This window comes from Neolamprologus brichardi, chromosome 6 (genome assembly GCF_056152115.1).
Source record: "Neolamprologus brichardi isolate AB-2024 chromosome 6, ASM5615211v1, whole genome shotgun sequence".
Taxonomy (NCBI): Eukaryota; Metazoa; Chordata; class Actinopteri; order Cichliformes; family Cichlidae; genus Neolamprologus; species Neolamprologus brichardi.
The window spans coordinates 25,656,154-25,670,997 of NC_142109.1; the positions used below are offsets into that span (position 1 = coordinate 25,656,154).

Below are 14,844 nucleotides of genomic sequence, written 5' to 3' on the forward strand. Positions count from 1 at the left end.
AAAAGAAACTCATAAAATATGTATGTGGGGTAATCAGGTTGTTAGCTTTTAACTGTTGCAAATCTGCAACACCTGCCTTGAGAGGGTTAAGGATTAATTGTTTGCAATAACCTTCAAAAAGGGCTATACTATTAATGTTCATTTTTATTATTATTATTTTTATTTTATTTATTATTATTTTTTATTATTATTATTTTTTATCTTTCAGATACTTTAATGACATTCTATACACCCCTTTTTTTTGCAAAAGATATGTAAATGTAAGATAAAATATAAGGCATTTTAGAATAGCCTACTTGCATTTTATTTTCAGTTTAAGTCATGAGCTTTAGGCTTCAACATTAAAAACAGCCATGTCTTATAAACTGTAAAGTACAACTGTTAATTATTTAGTGAAGTAGATAGTCCAGAAAATGCACAAGGCCATCACTTGACGTCACATGATGTGGGCACTGCCTCCTGTTAGCAGATTTATATGGAAGTGTTTCCTGAACCAGAGCGCTCACAGATTTTCCTGGTCCGGCGACTCTGCAACTTTCTCAACATGAGCTTCATCAGTGTGCTGTCCTGCCTGAGCCTCTTGCTGGCAGTGGGTGTCGCCCAATACCCCAAACCCTGTGGTGAGTATGGACTTAGATGAACAAGATACTCAAACTGATGTCTATATCTGTGTTAAGAGACCTGCTAAATGTGCCTGAAACAGAAATATGAAAAAACTGAATTCATAATGTTAGAAAATGTATTTTTACTCAGAGACACAGACATATTTTTTTAATCTATCTTAAAAAACCAGGTATAGTCAAACTAGGCTGCCAAGATTAATTTGTATGGTAAGCTAAGGTTCTCCAATGAGTATATTTATGCATTCAATTTTAGATTGTTATAACAAATGGAGCTTATGACTTTGACTTTCTCTTCCACAGTCGTTCCAGAGCTGCTGAGTGGAGGGCTCACTGTGGTGAGTTCACTGATGTGCCCCACAGATAATCTTTAGGAACTTACTGTATATCTCTATTGCTCTGATCAGTGTTAAGCAAACTTCTCTTGTATTTTATGCCAACTGAACCCTTTTCTGTTGGATGTAATATTTCCTCACATAATAGTATGATTATGCAGCAACAGAGCAGTTTTTTTGTGCCTTAATATGTACGGATTAGGTTTTAACAGAGATGGAACGTAATGAAGTCTAAATACTTCATTACTGTACTTAACTAGAATTTTCAGGTGTCTGTACTTTTCTTTAGTATTTCTTTTTCTGACAACTTTTTATTTTTATTCCCTACATTTTTAACAAATATCTGTACTTTCTAGTTCACGCATTTTCAAAATAAAAAAAGCTTGTTACCTTTGTTTGTCGCATACTTGGTTTGCCTAACCCGCACTTCAGCAGACAAACACATGAGTGTGTGTGCAGTTTGTCACACAGTGTGTTGCTAGCTATATTGGTACCACTATATTGCAGTGGTATTGGATAAATGCAAAATTTACATGTAAGTCCTCACTTTTGTAAATCAAATATTGGGTCTGTACGTGTGGCATTATGTTTTTACATATTGTGAAACATGCTGCAAAACAATCTGAGGTAGACTGAATGCATTATTTAAAGGTTTCATGAAAATACTCAGAAGTTTAGAAATGAATTTGAAGTTAAGCTGATCGTGGCTGTATACAGTATAATATGAAGACAGCATAAACAGCTTACTGTCAGTATAAAGGATGGAAATCAGCCAGGACAACTTATGAAATAACTGCTGATGTATTGTTGAATTCAGCTGTGTAGATCCACAAAGACCAGCAGGTCAGCTGATCAATAAGCTGAAGTTGAAGTACTTCAACTTGTACTGAAATATGTTTTAACGCTAGTACCTGGGTTTTAGACATTAGCTAGAGACAAGTTCAGGAAAATATGTTTGGGACATTCACTTTCTCACATGCTCACAGCATAAGCCTCACAAGATGATATCATTTGCTTCAGATGAGTTCTCACAACTAGAAACACTTCATTTCATTGAGACAAAGATTTTGTTGCTTGGATGGACACATGATATCCAGTTGCTTGCTGTGAATCAATTAGACAGTTCTCTGTGCTTTTCTCAGTAGTGCAGTCAGGCATCATATAAACTTTTAAACTAAAGGCATAGCAGATTAAATATAATTAAATGACCATATAATTAAATTAAAACTTGCTTTTATCTCTCCTTTTCAGATGACTGGCGATGGACTCATCTCCTCAACGGGATTAATAACCTATGATGCTTTGGGACAGAGGATGCGAGTTAAAAACTTCGGAATTGGTGACAATCAGGACTTTGCTCTGGACCAGCTGATGCTTTTTAGAGAGGTAGTAAAGCCTCATTAAATTGCTGATGTTTTGTGTTTTTTTTCTTTCATAATGATCCCTCCCCCTTCAAAAAGTATCTAAATATCATTCAAATTACTAATTTCTTCTGTCTTACCTAACACATAAACAGAATTCCAATCATTAAACTTAGTGTGACATTTAAAAAACTAAAATGAAAGTATAAAATGACAAAAATATTTATGCAAACACATTATAAGACCGTGGCAGCATAAAAGCCAAGATGTGAACAGGATAAGAGCATTCAATCTCTTTGTTCATCCTTTCAGGGGGTCTATTACGAGTCCAACTGGAAAACACTCTCTTGCAAGAAGATGAATCTGGATTCCTCCTTCATTCCCATGCAAGTTCCCCCTGATGCTAAACTGATGGGTCAGGTGTTCATGGGCTCCTCCTCCTCTTGGGGAATGGGTGTGCTAACCAACACCTGGTATGGCAGTCTTTCAGAAAATGGTAAGAAGCAAAAATAAATGTGTTCTATACTAATTCTAAGGCTGAAAGGCCATGAATACTACCACTAGTGCTATGAGCTATTTTCATTATTTTGGAAGACAAAGTTTAATTTATTTTTGTGTAAATGTACATGCTGATTGGTAATTTCAAGTAGACTTTGTAGTAAAGGATTGGCAGTATGCTACAATAAACCTTTCGATCCTACTAGTTATTAGGTTAAGCCAATGTACTACTAAATGACCAAATTACCTTTGCCTGTGCATGCATGTCGAGCATAGTGACAAGAAGAGTAAATTCCTATTTATGACAGAATAAAAATGAATAGTAGTGAATTTAGTAAATGTAAAATAACACTTTTTAAAAAAAATTTTATGCCACTCAGGTAGCCTGTTTACATATAACCTATACTTTATGTTTTCAGGCCTTTATTCAACTGTCTTTACTGAGATCGGCTGCATCCCTGTGTCCTTCACAAGCTATACTCCACAATCTGGGTGGCTCACTGTCAGGTAACTGTAAGAGAGTATGTCTCGAATGTAAAGGGAAGGTATGTAGGCAGACTCAGCAAAAAAAATTGAGTTATGAGAAAAGGGTAGATTAGATAAGATTTACAGTATTCTACATGACATATGAAACTTAGACATAAATGAAACTCCACAAATTAATATATACTAACCAACATGACAGGCACACAACATACACAGCACACCTCTCCCCATCTGAAGTCTACACAGCCAATTAGTCCAGATATACCAATAGCTGGTAAGCCAGTAAAACTACAAAGCAACATGAACATCTGAGAAACACATAACACTCAGTAATTTATCAGTAGCTCATTTTCATGGCTAAATGGTTCCCTATAAATAAATAATTAAAAATTCAATAATAATTCAAATATTCTTAACAAATCCATTTAAAACAAGCCTTCCTACAGAAACACTGACACTGAAGTGTTACGATGTTCTATTCTCTGCTTTTCATCTGTAAATTTTGAATTTGATGTTGGTAACCTAGTCATACAAGTAAACTTGTATTTTTTTAATTTCAGCACCTTCAACTGGGTAATTGGCACCTCAAACCCTATGGACTACTTGCCTCCTGATTTCTGTGCCAACTCTGAACTGGAGGAAACAGAAACACCACATAATTTCTTCACTGTCATGGAGTCTCTGGCCACGAAGAGCAAGAGAATAGAGTAAACATCTTGAGCATCTTGAGCAAGATAATTACAGATAATTACAAACCCTGTCCCTCAGCAGAAATCCATATTGAATGATTCAGTCATCATCATGAGATGATGACTGAATCATCATGTCATTTTAAAGTTACATTAACATGACATCCAGCAGAGTTGTCATCTGCAATTCACAGACCTTACCTTTGGATTGTAGGTAGAAAATGTAAATAAAAAAATCTATATTATTAGAGTGAGAACTACAGATACGCAGTCAACACTACATAAAGGAGACCTTCAAATAACAGATTTCAGATTTGCTTTGTCTTCTGTCTTTGTCATTATGTCAATAAACTTATTTGCAATTAAATGCTTGTGTGGAAAATGTTAATATAATAAATAAAGTAAAAAAAAAAAAAAAACAAGAAAAAAACCCCAAACAACATAGAAAGACAAAGTTTCAACTTTAATTTGACATAACTAAAAATAAATTGTCAATGCTGTTTTTTATACTGAGACCTAAATCATACCTGTGCAAAATCAATCATTGATGTGTAATTAAGCCATGTATGAAACACAAAATATAGGTAAAGAAGCCAGCCAAGGACTTCAAATGTTTTCTTTTCTGTTTGATTGTTTGCTCTTTAGGATTTTTGCTTTTTAAAGAAATTCAAATTTGACAAGCGTGCACATATTCACTGTGTCTGCCATTGTGATCAGCTGATTTTGACAAAAATACATGGATTTTCTGTGCAACTGTTTTGCTAGGAATGGAAAAATCATAGTTATAGTCAATTTTATTGCTGATAAATACACAATATAAATAGCATTATTACATTTTTAATTAAGTTTTGTTTTTTAACTTTTAAGGTAACTCAAGTGATCATCTCACAGTCAAAGTTTGTATCATTTTAAAATAATTTCGGAGATAGTTTTGACTTATCTTGAGTATCTTGTATTTAAAACACTGCCAGAGAAAAGCAGGACGAGGGCAGTTACTGTAATCAAATCAATTTAGCTCTTTAATGTAAAACCAAGGATGTGATGCATAATAAGAGTTCTCAAAATTTTGATGGCTGAGCACTAGTTTTGCTAACTTTGCACGCATTCAACACTTTTTTATCCCTCTCAGATATGCAGTCATTTTAGTTGGTATGTCAGCAACTCTACATGTTGGTTTAATTTCTAAATCCTCATGATTCTCATCATTTTTCCTTAAAAACAGCAATGGGTAACCTTATGTTTCATTAAAAGTGATATAAGACTTTATATACAAGTGATATACAAGTCGGAATTCTTTCCATTATATATATATATATATATATATATATATATATATATATATATATATGTATATGTGTGTGTGTGTGTGTGTGTGTGTGTGTGTGTGTGTGTGTGTGTGTGTGTATTGACAAGCTGGTAGAAAATCATGACTATGCCTGTTTCTCCTGCAACTCTGAGTTTCTGTGGTTACAATACCCTAAATATTAATATGAGAAAAACAAAAGAAAACCAGACTCTCATGCTTTGGTTGTAACAGCTGCGCTTTCACTTTCCCAAGAAGAATCCCAAGAATAAAAGTTATGTCAGATTGATAAACCTGCATCACTTGAATGTTCAGAGGGTTAGAGTTTTTTCTCTAATCTAAGTAACTGCCATTGAAAACTGATAACGATAAAGATCATAAAACGTTTATCACAGACTGCTCTATATTTATCTTCTGACTGAAAACTGTTCATAAACACACATACAGATAATCTATATGAAGCTACATATCAGAGGATCTGACCTAATAAAATTTGATACTGATCAGTGAAAGAGCCTTCCTGTATCAACAGTGAAGCTCTGTGATAATGTGCTTCTGCTGGTCCAATTGCATCAGCGTCTCTTTAAACTTCATATTGAGCGTTCCTGTAAACAGATACCAAATGAAAGAATGACATTAGGAATCAACTCCAGATCTTTTATCTGTCAAATGTTTTATTAAACATTGAGGGAACCAATCTCACATAGTCATAAAACATTTTATTAGTCAATTATCCAACTGCTTTTGAACCTCTGAAACGGTATACAAATTGTTGTAATTCCTAAACAGTTAATGCAAAACTTACACAAATACATTGAACAAATTCAGAATGTGCAACAGGTGATTTGCATTAATTAATATTACACAAAATTAAAGTATAGCTTTTGGGTTATAGCTTAACCATTTTATGTTATGATGAACAGGAATTTTATTTCAGTAATATTTCCTTTTCTGATGCATTTTCAATGCAGTTAATCATGAATTACCACAACTGATGCCATAAGATTCTAACAATGAAAATAGCTTCAAGAAAGTGAGTGTATAGTTTTTACATATACAATGCAAATCAAACAATAATCAATGTGTATATTAGCACAAAATTAGTCATTTGGGGGTAATGTAGGAAAATGTATTTTAAAATGAGGCTGTTTGCACTGTTCTCCATCAAGCATCTTCTAAAGAAGTCAGGATGCATCTAAACTGATTGCAAAAGAGCAGAAATGAAATGATAGTGTATATCATGAGGGGCAAATTTGTCAGATACATGTTCATTTGCTTGTTTAAATCAGGGGGGAATCTGGGGAACAGATTTTAAAATCGATCAGAACCTTCAGAAAATGATATTATTCAGATAACTTGTTGTGCTTAATGTCTCACGTAGAAAACTGCAGTACTAGTCATTCTTCAGCAGATGGAGGCAGCATCCCTCGTCATCTCAGATGATACTGCTTTCATTTATGTCTTTTCCAAATGAATGTGCTGTAGTGTATGCGCTTGAGTAATCTGTGTCGTAAACCTCAATTACCTTGTTAATAATTATTATATAAGGCTTTAATAAATGTTCCCAGGAAACAACAGCCTAATGTTGCATGTGTTTATCGAGAGCCTTATTTCTACAGTATACTCTGCATTCATATCTGAGTATGAATTATTCATTCAAGTATTTTATGAGATGCATCTAAAAACTACAGATCAACTCAGCAGCAGATGGCCGCCCCTCCCTGAGCTTGGTTCTGCCGGAGGTTTCTTCCTGTTAAAAGGGAGTTTTTCCTTCCCACTGTCGCCAAAGTGCTTGCTCATAGGGGGTCATATGATTGTTGGGCTTTTCTCTGTATCATGAAGCGCCTTGAGGCGACATTTGTTGTGATTTGGCGCTATATAAATAAAATTGAATTGAATTGAATTGAACTCTAGATGTGGCCTGAAATGCTGGCAGTTTTTGAGAAATTTGTTTTTCTAAAGGTGCTGTGAAAAAGTTCATTAGAGGGTCATGTCACACATTTTTTCAGTTGTGTGGTGTAGTATCATTGTATACGACACCTGTGGTGTATTATCAGTCATACAGTTTTATATATGCTACCAGTGCTTCACATGAGAAGTTGCATTTGTTGACAAGTACATGAATAAACTCTTTAGTCCTTTTGTCAAGGTTATCTGTGACGCATAATATATGACTGGTACTCAAGATAAATAGGTAAAGTGACGCAAACACACTATCCAGCGCTGATGAGTTTGTATCTCGCACATAAAAGGAGTGCATCTTTTTAAAAGATATCTTTTCTACTTTTCTTGAGTTACAGTATAAGTCCTCCATGTCCTCTCTTAGTCATACCTGTCTACACAATGAACATCAATAATAACAGAATTTATTTTTATTGTTATAGGGCCATCACACTTATTTCACCTCAGGGAATTGTGAGTCATCGTCTAATAATCAACACTATGTTGTTCAGAGGTAGCTACCTAACCCCAGTGTGAAAAATTAGCCATCTGTCCTTTGTGATTTAAGAGTTGACAACCTGCTATGGAAGCATTAGCAGCAAAAATGCCCTGCAAGTCTGCCCAATTATCAGTCTAATGATTCTCTAAGCATGCTGCGACCTCGGCTGAGAAATGTGCAGGAGGCTCACTGTAAAGTACCTGTTGTGATAAGAAATTACATTTATTTTGTTTAATTAATTAATTAATTGGCCAGATTCACTTGAGCCTAAATGTTAACGTAGGAGGTGCTGTATGCAGATTTGTTAATTTTGTGCCTGATTGACCATCAGTCACAAAGTCACTGGAAAGTAGAGGCAATTTCAAACCCTGCTGCCTTAAAACTCTCAGCAGTGGCAAATAAAAACACCCAAATGAAATGGAAAAATAAAAAAGCTAAACACATTGAAATCACAAATACATTAACGGTAAATATTTGATGTTCAACGTGTTTAACTCTACTATTCATCCTGCAGTGACAGTCACATGGGCTGGCTGTCAAAAAATATGACCAAACCAAATAAAGATGTCGACAGGAACTGACCAAGCTGTGAAAATGCACTGAGGCACTATAGGAGCACATGTAATACTTCTGACAATCATTTGCAGCTGTGTCTGCCTGTGCTTCATGCTGTTCGCTCTACCTTCTACCCTCCAGCAGTAGCCAGTCTAGCATCAGTGAACCGGTTCCCAGCCCGACTGGTAGCATAATGACATTTGGCACAGAAGGTTATGTTTACCTTTGCCACTATTGTAGCTGTGTTACCCTGCTAATAATTGCTGATCAGCACTAAATTCAAAGCACAGCTGAGGCTGATTGGAATCTTTTTCAAGCATATCAAGTAAAACTGGAAAATTTTAACATTATGATAAATGATTATATTTGTGGAAAAAAACACATACATTTTATTCAAACACGTCTAACACGAGACTTTTAGACTAATTGTCTTATTACCTTGTCTTTCAAATCAGGATGTCGTTATGTGTCGTTAAGCAGTTCCAGTGATTATAGGCTATCCCATCTGCAACTGATACTTCATCACAAATGTCCAGATACAAATTGGTGATCTGGTGCTGACTTATAGGGTAGCCAAGAGCCAACCACTGGGTTTAGCTTTTGGTTTACTTTGGAATTACAGCATCCTTATAGCATCATTTTCTTCCACTGGAGAATATTTGATCAGGCCTATATGTCATCTGTATGATGTGTACAGAGAAGCTCTTGCTGTTTGATGCCAACACCCACAGTGCACATACAAACATGTCCTTGGTATAATATTGCTTCCTGTTGGATGAGTTATCCGGGAGAACGAGCATGCTGCACTATGATGGCTGTTTTTGTTTTTAAACTCAAAATGTGCCACGTTTTCCCTCTGACTCATATGCAAACACATAGTATTTAATTATATGGCAGTAAACTTTCCATGCCTTCAGATAATCACCTCACATTACCAAACACTCCCAGATGATCAAGTCACTGCATATTAAAATTGATTGCAGAGAAGCACATTAATTTACAAGTTCTTACAGGTTAACTTTTTTTTCACAGCATGTACCAAAAAGAAAGAAAATAGATCAGTAAATAAATGTATGAACCCTTGTTCACCCCCACACACGACAAATGGCTACAAAACCTCTTTTATTACTACTCAGTGTACTTATTGAATACTCATCCAGCCTGATCAAAGAGCCCTAATTACAGGCATTAGTGAGTGATGACTCCAGTGAGTGGGTACTACACATACAAATAAGACTGTGTGCGAGGTTATAGGTTTTAATGTGTGTCTATGAGAATTTGTGGGTGTGTGAGTGTAAACTGCAGTGTGCTTTATAGCTTGTGATGCAGCAGAACATTGTTAGTCATTCTCACCTCACTATTCAGTAGAGGTTGATGGACATCAGAGGGTCAGCCACCAATTATCCTCTTTACACAAATGAGAGAGGCAATTCCTCCTCTACATACTTCTCTAGCTCTGCTCCTCTTTCTTTCTCTTTCTTTGTCATTAATCTTCTAGCTGCCTCCTCATGTGTTTATTTGCTAACTGTACGAGCAGCAATATACATTTTATTTAATAGTGAAGGAGATTTTACTGACATACACAATTTATTTTTTCTCCCAAAAAGCACAAGGCATTCATTCAACCTTTGTGGGTAATTTCTGATTACCACTCATCTTTACATCTACATTTATTTGAAAAGTGGAAGGTGAAAAGCCATCTTTGCAGGTTACTATGAAATTGAATGGGCATTGTAACTAAAATGGTATACACCCTAAAATTTAGTTTAAAGTAGATATCTACGTCAACCTAGCTACTCTTTCAAAAATACAAACATAAGTTGTTGTATTTTAATTCAAAGTGTCATTGATATTTTACAGCGACACTTGTCCATCTCAGCTACAAAGACAAGTACCCAGATAAGTATTACTGGACAGGAATTCCTTCAAATTTAAAAACATGTTTATGCCATACTGTCAAGGGCGTAGATTTGGCATGGATGGAAGGGACGTGTCCCCACCAATATCCAGCGATTATTGAATTGTCCCCACTAATAATTTGATCTCTTCGAGTAAAGGAAAACAAACCCGATAGAAAGAAAAAAAAAACGATCTGTCAACGTCTCATTCACCCAGCGGTGCAGAAAGAGTTAAATTACGTTCTCTACTAGAGTCCTACCTCATGTGACAAATATGGCCAATGTGATTGGCTGAGCCTTTCAGGGAGCTCTGTTTAGTTTTAGCAGCGGTAAGCCTGCGCTGCGAGGAGGAGAGGAGGATGGCAGCAAAGAGGAAGAACCTGGATATAAAAAAGTATTTTTCAAAGAAACCTGTAAGTCACTTAAAGCCAAATTAACTCATAAAATGTGTCCGTCACAATAACGTTACAGGCTATGCTAGGCTTTGGCCCACATCAGTCTAAAATTGTATGTAACCATGAATAATGTGTTTTGGAAACTAACTGCACAACAGTCAGCACTATTAGTTATCTCAGTCTTATCTCAGTAGCATTTCTTATTTTGATTGAAACTGTCAGAGAAAACGGCAGCCTCGACCAAGCCAGGATATTAGTTTACAGAGGCTGTTAAAATTATATGTCTAACATCAAAATGTTGGTGACACAATAATTACATCCTAATGGTACTGACGTATTCATAGGTCATAGTCATGAATAGTCCTGATTTTGCAAATATTCCACCTTGTAGTGCAGTTTGCACAAATTGTTTTAAAAATGCACTCACCCTACAAACATTACTGATGAGTCAAGATCTGCACAAATTGACAGAAACACTGAAGCAGCTACACATTTTATTATTATTGTCATCTATGTCCTATTTGTCAGGTGACAGAAGAACCAACACAAAGTTCAGAGAGTAATGGTGATACAAGATCACAGGTGAAATTGGATGATGACTTGGTGGTTCATGACTGTATTTGAAGCACATGTGTGACTGCATGTATTTGGAATGTCTCACTGTTATTTATCAGGTGACAGAGGCAGCTCTGCCATGTTGTAGCTCAGACAGAGGTGAAGAGGCGAGGTCACAGGTGACTGACTGATGATTTGGTGCTATAGATTAACAAGTATTTATTATCATGACAATTGTTAGGCTGCTGATGTAAATTGTTTCATTAGTGTATATTTGACAAAGAATCTGAATTGACATGTCTCACTTTTTATATGGCACGAATCAGTGTGTTATTTTATCAGGTGGCAATATGTCCTAGTGCAGTCAGAGGGGAAGAGCCAGGGCCAAAGGTGAGGCACATCAAGCACACAATAATAATTTTAATCTGAGGATAAAATACATGTACTGAGGCTGAAAGAAGCTTCAGTGCTCTCAGAAGACTAAAAACATGGCTAAGGTCCACCAGGAGAGACTGGACAGTATAGATGTAAAACAAATATGCCAGCAGTTTATCTCAGTTAACGAGAGGAGAAGGCATGTGTTTGTCTCCCTCACATAGTGGACATTGAGTTGTTGTGTCCATGTCTGTTGCTGTAACAGTAGTTCATGTTTAGAATAAAAAGATCCCAGCTCACTGACTTGATCGGGGCAATAGTGCCTGAAATGTTGCATAATTTTGCTGAGAGATCTTTTACTTTGTGGTAATCTTAGACGAGTAGTTTTATGGACATATGGACATATGCATATAAGAGATGTTGGTGTAGTACAACTGAAGTAATGTTGTTAAGTACTTAAAGTCATATTATTTTATTGTCATGACTGTATTTGAAGCTATTTTTATTTTTGTATGATACCTGATTTATATGGATTATGGCTGAAGTAAACTAAAGCCTAAAATACTTAGTCATTTGTTTAATAGTAATTTAACATTACATAATTCACATATAAAACTATGAATTGTAATTTTAAATGGTTTAAAAGCATGTAGAATAGCATATGTAGGCAAGTATATTTCTCCTTTTGTTATCAAGAAGCAAAGACAAAAAGGAAAAGAAAAAGAAACAGGGCAGGGTTCGGTCCCCACCAATGCCAAAACCAAATCTACGCCCTTGCATACTGCATATATCTACATGCAAATTACATTTCTCACATGATTATGCTCCATTGTGTGTTGCATTTTGAGCTTACTTACTTGAACAATCAAAACGTATTGTTCCCTGATGCTGGAAAGGCATGGTGGTGCTGTGATTAGCAATGTTGCCTCACAGCAAGAAGGCTCTGGGTTTGAATCTGGTGGTTGTCTATGTCATGAATTGCTGTGCGGCAGGCAGGAGTTGGACCCAAAATGCAGGCACTTAGGCACGAGGTTTAAACACAAAGAACTCAGCTTTATTTGCTGGCAGGGAAAAGTTATACAAAAAGCAAACTAAACTCACAGTGAGACACAGGGAGATCCACACAGAATGAGGGACGACGACACTAACTCAGAGAAACACAGGGTTTAAATACACTGGGAAGTAACGAGGGGAATGAGACACAGAAGGAGGGCACAGCTGGGAGAAATCAGAACTGACGAGACAAGGAAGCAAAGCAGGACACATTCACATAAGACACGGACCTTCAAAGTAAAACAGGAAGTATAACACAGAGACGTGGACTTGACACGGTGGAGACAGCAAATAAGAAACACAGACATAAACCATGTCTGTGTTTCTTAGATGTCATAAACCTCTGTGTATTTTGATTCTCAGAGGACTCTAAGAACCAAAACACACAGAGGGAAATACTAAGCTTGGAACACAAGAAACTAGACTCGAGGGAGTAACAAAAGACCGGCCATGAGAACATGATTCACAATACAGACTGACAGAAAACAAGAAGCTCAAACATGCAAAGACACAGACGTACACAGAACAGAGGGGGCACAGAGAAACATGGAGGGCAGAGGGTCAAAACTAGAAACCATAGAATAAATTACACGAGTACAAAATACAAGAATCACAAAGAACTAAACACACTGGGTCAGGAGACCCAGGATCTTGACAGTCTAAGGCAATTGCAGAGGTACTGAAGAGGGAGATGCCTACTGTTTCGAACCAAAAGTAAAGGGGTTTTTCTTTATACATGTCTTTTATTTTGCTTTTTGAATTAAGTCTCAATACTGCCTCCATGTCAAGCAAAGTCAAATTTTCAGCATCTTTCTTTTTCTTTCTTTCTTTCTTTCTTTCTTTTTTTTTTTTTGAATAATCAAACTACTGTTTTTAAGCTAAATCATCTGCTGTGTGTTGGAAACAAGTAAAGCTTAGGACAGTGTTGGACAATCATGTCAGGACATTCTCCAGTTGCCTTTTCTGACATGTCTGCTTCAGATGTGTCCTCACTATTGGAAATACTACATTTGGATAGGCAAGGGATGGCAATTCTCACATGACACATTACCCTGACTTGATAATAGGGACCTGGCTGAGTAAAGACGTTTTAATGTCTGATCCCAGCTAAGTGAGACGCTAACATTCTCACATAGCTGAGACGAGTAAGACAAGCTCAGGGCTGCATTGTAAAAATCACTTAACACTCTCCAAGAAAGCAAATACACACATTCTCCGCAGTTGTTTAACTATAACTTTAAATTATTGTAAATCGGGGTTTCATTTCATCATAATTGGATAGATATGATATAAGGATTTTACAGTTCTATTAAATTCCTTTATTTGTTGTTTTCAATCCAAAAAATTTTTAAGTTCATATTAGAGAAACCATTTAAAATTTGCAGTGTAAAATATGCAGACGTGTTAACAACAACAACAAATTCACTTGTTTAGTCTGTTCTTTTACACTGAAATAACAAACCCAGTGTTCCTCAGTGAGTTTGTGGTTGCCCATAAACAGGAGTCTATCTGCCTCATCCATGCATGCAGTGGGGTTTTCTTTATGTCAGCTTAACTTAATATAATGAGAAGGTAAGGACACGCTATAATATTTAAAAAAAAAAAAAACACTATAATTGTGAGTAAGTGCCCTCGAGTGCTAGTCCACTAAATGTTATGAAACTGTTTTTCAAAGTGAGAGAAAAAGCAGAAGTTAATTTGTGATAACGCATTTTATGACTTTGCTGAGCGGGTCTGTGACACAAGCTTGTTTAAACAGGCTCAACAATAAAGGCAAAACATATGGCCATGAATATGCTTACATATATATATATATATATATATATATATACACAAACAAGATTCCAGGCATATGCTACAACCTTTCCAAATACAATAATCTGGCATCATAAAGAAAAAAAAGTCGTGTTATTCAGTTTGCATGACATAAAGCCTTTGACAGGTTCCTGTGAAACAGATATTTAATGTGTAAGTTATTTGCAGAACGAGTAATTCGATGTAAGGGATGAAAGCCATAGCTGAAGAGGGCACAAATAGAGGAAACCATGCTGTAAATCTGTTTGAGATTTGCTGCAGTAAATAGAATTGATCTCACTGGCTGACACAGAATTGTCCAAAGAGTCCCCAGGAGTAAACATATTGTTCTCCTTTTTTACCATTATCCAGGAAAATCTCCCCACATGTGTACCCCATCTGAGCTCACAGAGGGTGACTTTTAGCACAAAGTTAAACAGGATTAAAAAAGCTTTTCCCAGAGTGTAGAATTAAATTCAGCCACTGG

General features: G+C 36.1%; 1 protein-coding gene across 1 annotated transcript; it reads left to right on the forward strand.

Moving 5' to 3' along the window:
• The first annotated feature begins 475 nt into the window (after positions 1–475).
• LOC102779740 (ependymin-like) lies at positions 476–4,356 on the forward strand. Its single transcript, XM_087842580.1, has 6 exons — positions 476–620; positions 924–958; positions 2,207–2,341; positions 2,629–2,812; positions 3,234–3,321; positions 3,861–4,356. Exons 1-6 carry the CDS (start codon positions 476–478, stop codon positions 4,009–4,011), a joined length of 738 nt encoding a protein of 245 aa, XP_087698706.1. The 3' UTR covers positions 4,012–4,356.
• Positions 4,357–14,844: the final 10,488 nt, after the last annotated feature.

What these genes read in the sequence shown, in the direction of transcription:
- LOC102779740 (XM_087842580.1), top strand. Translation starts at nt 476, where the DNA reads ATGGAAGTGTTTCCTGAACCAGAGCGCTCACAGATTTTCCTGGTCCGG. An exon ending in TGAGTGGAGGGCTCACTGTG is followed by an intron (nt 959 to 2,206) that starts GTGAGTTCACTG and finishes TCTCCTTTTCAG; the next exon opens with ATGACTGGCGATGGACTCAT. An exon ending in AGCTGATGCTTTTTAGAGAG is followed by an intron (nt 2,342 to 2,628) that starts GTAGTAAAGCCT and finishes TCATCCTTTCAG; the next exon opens with GGGGTCTATTACGAGTCCAA.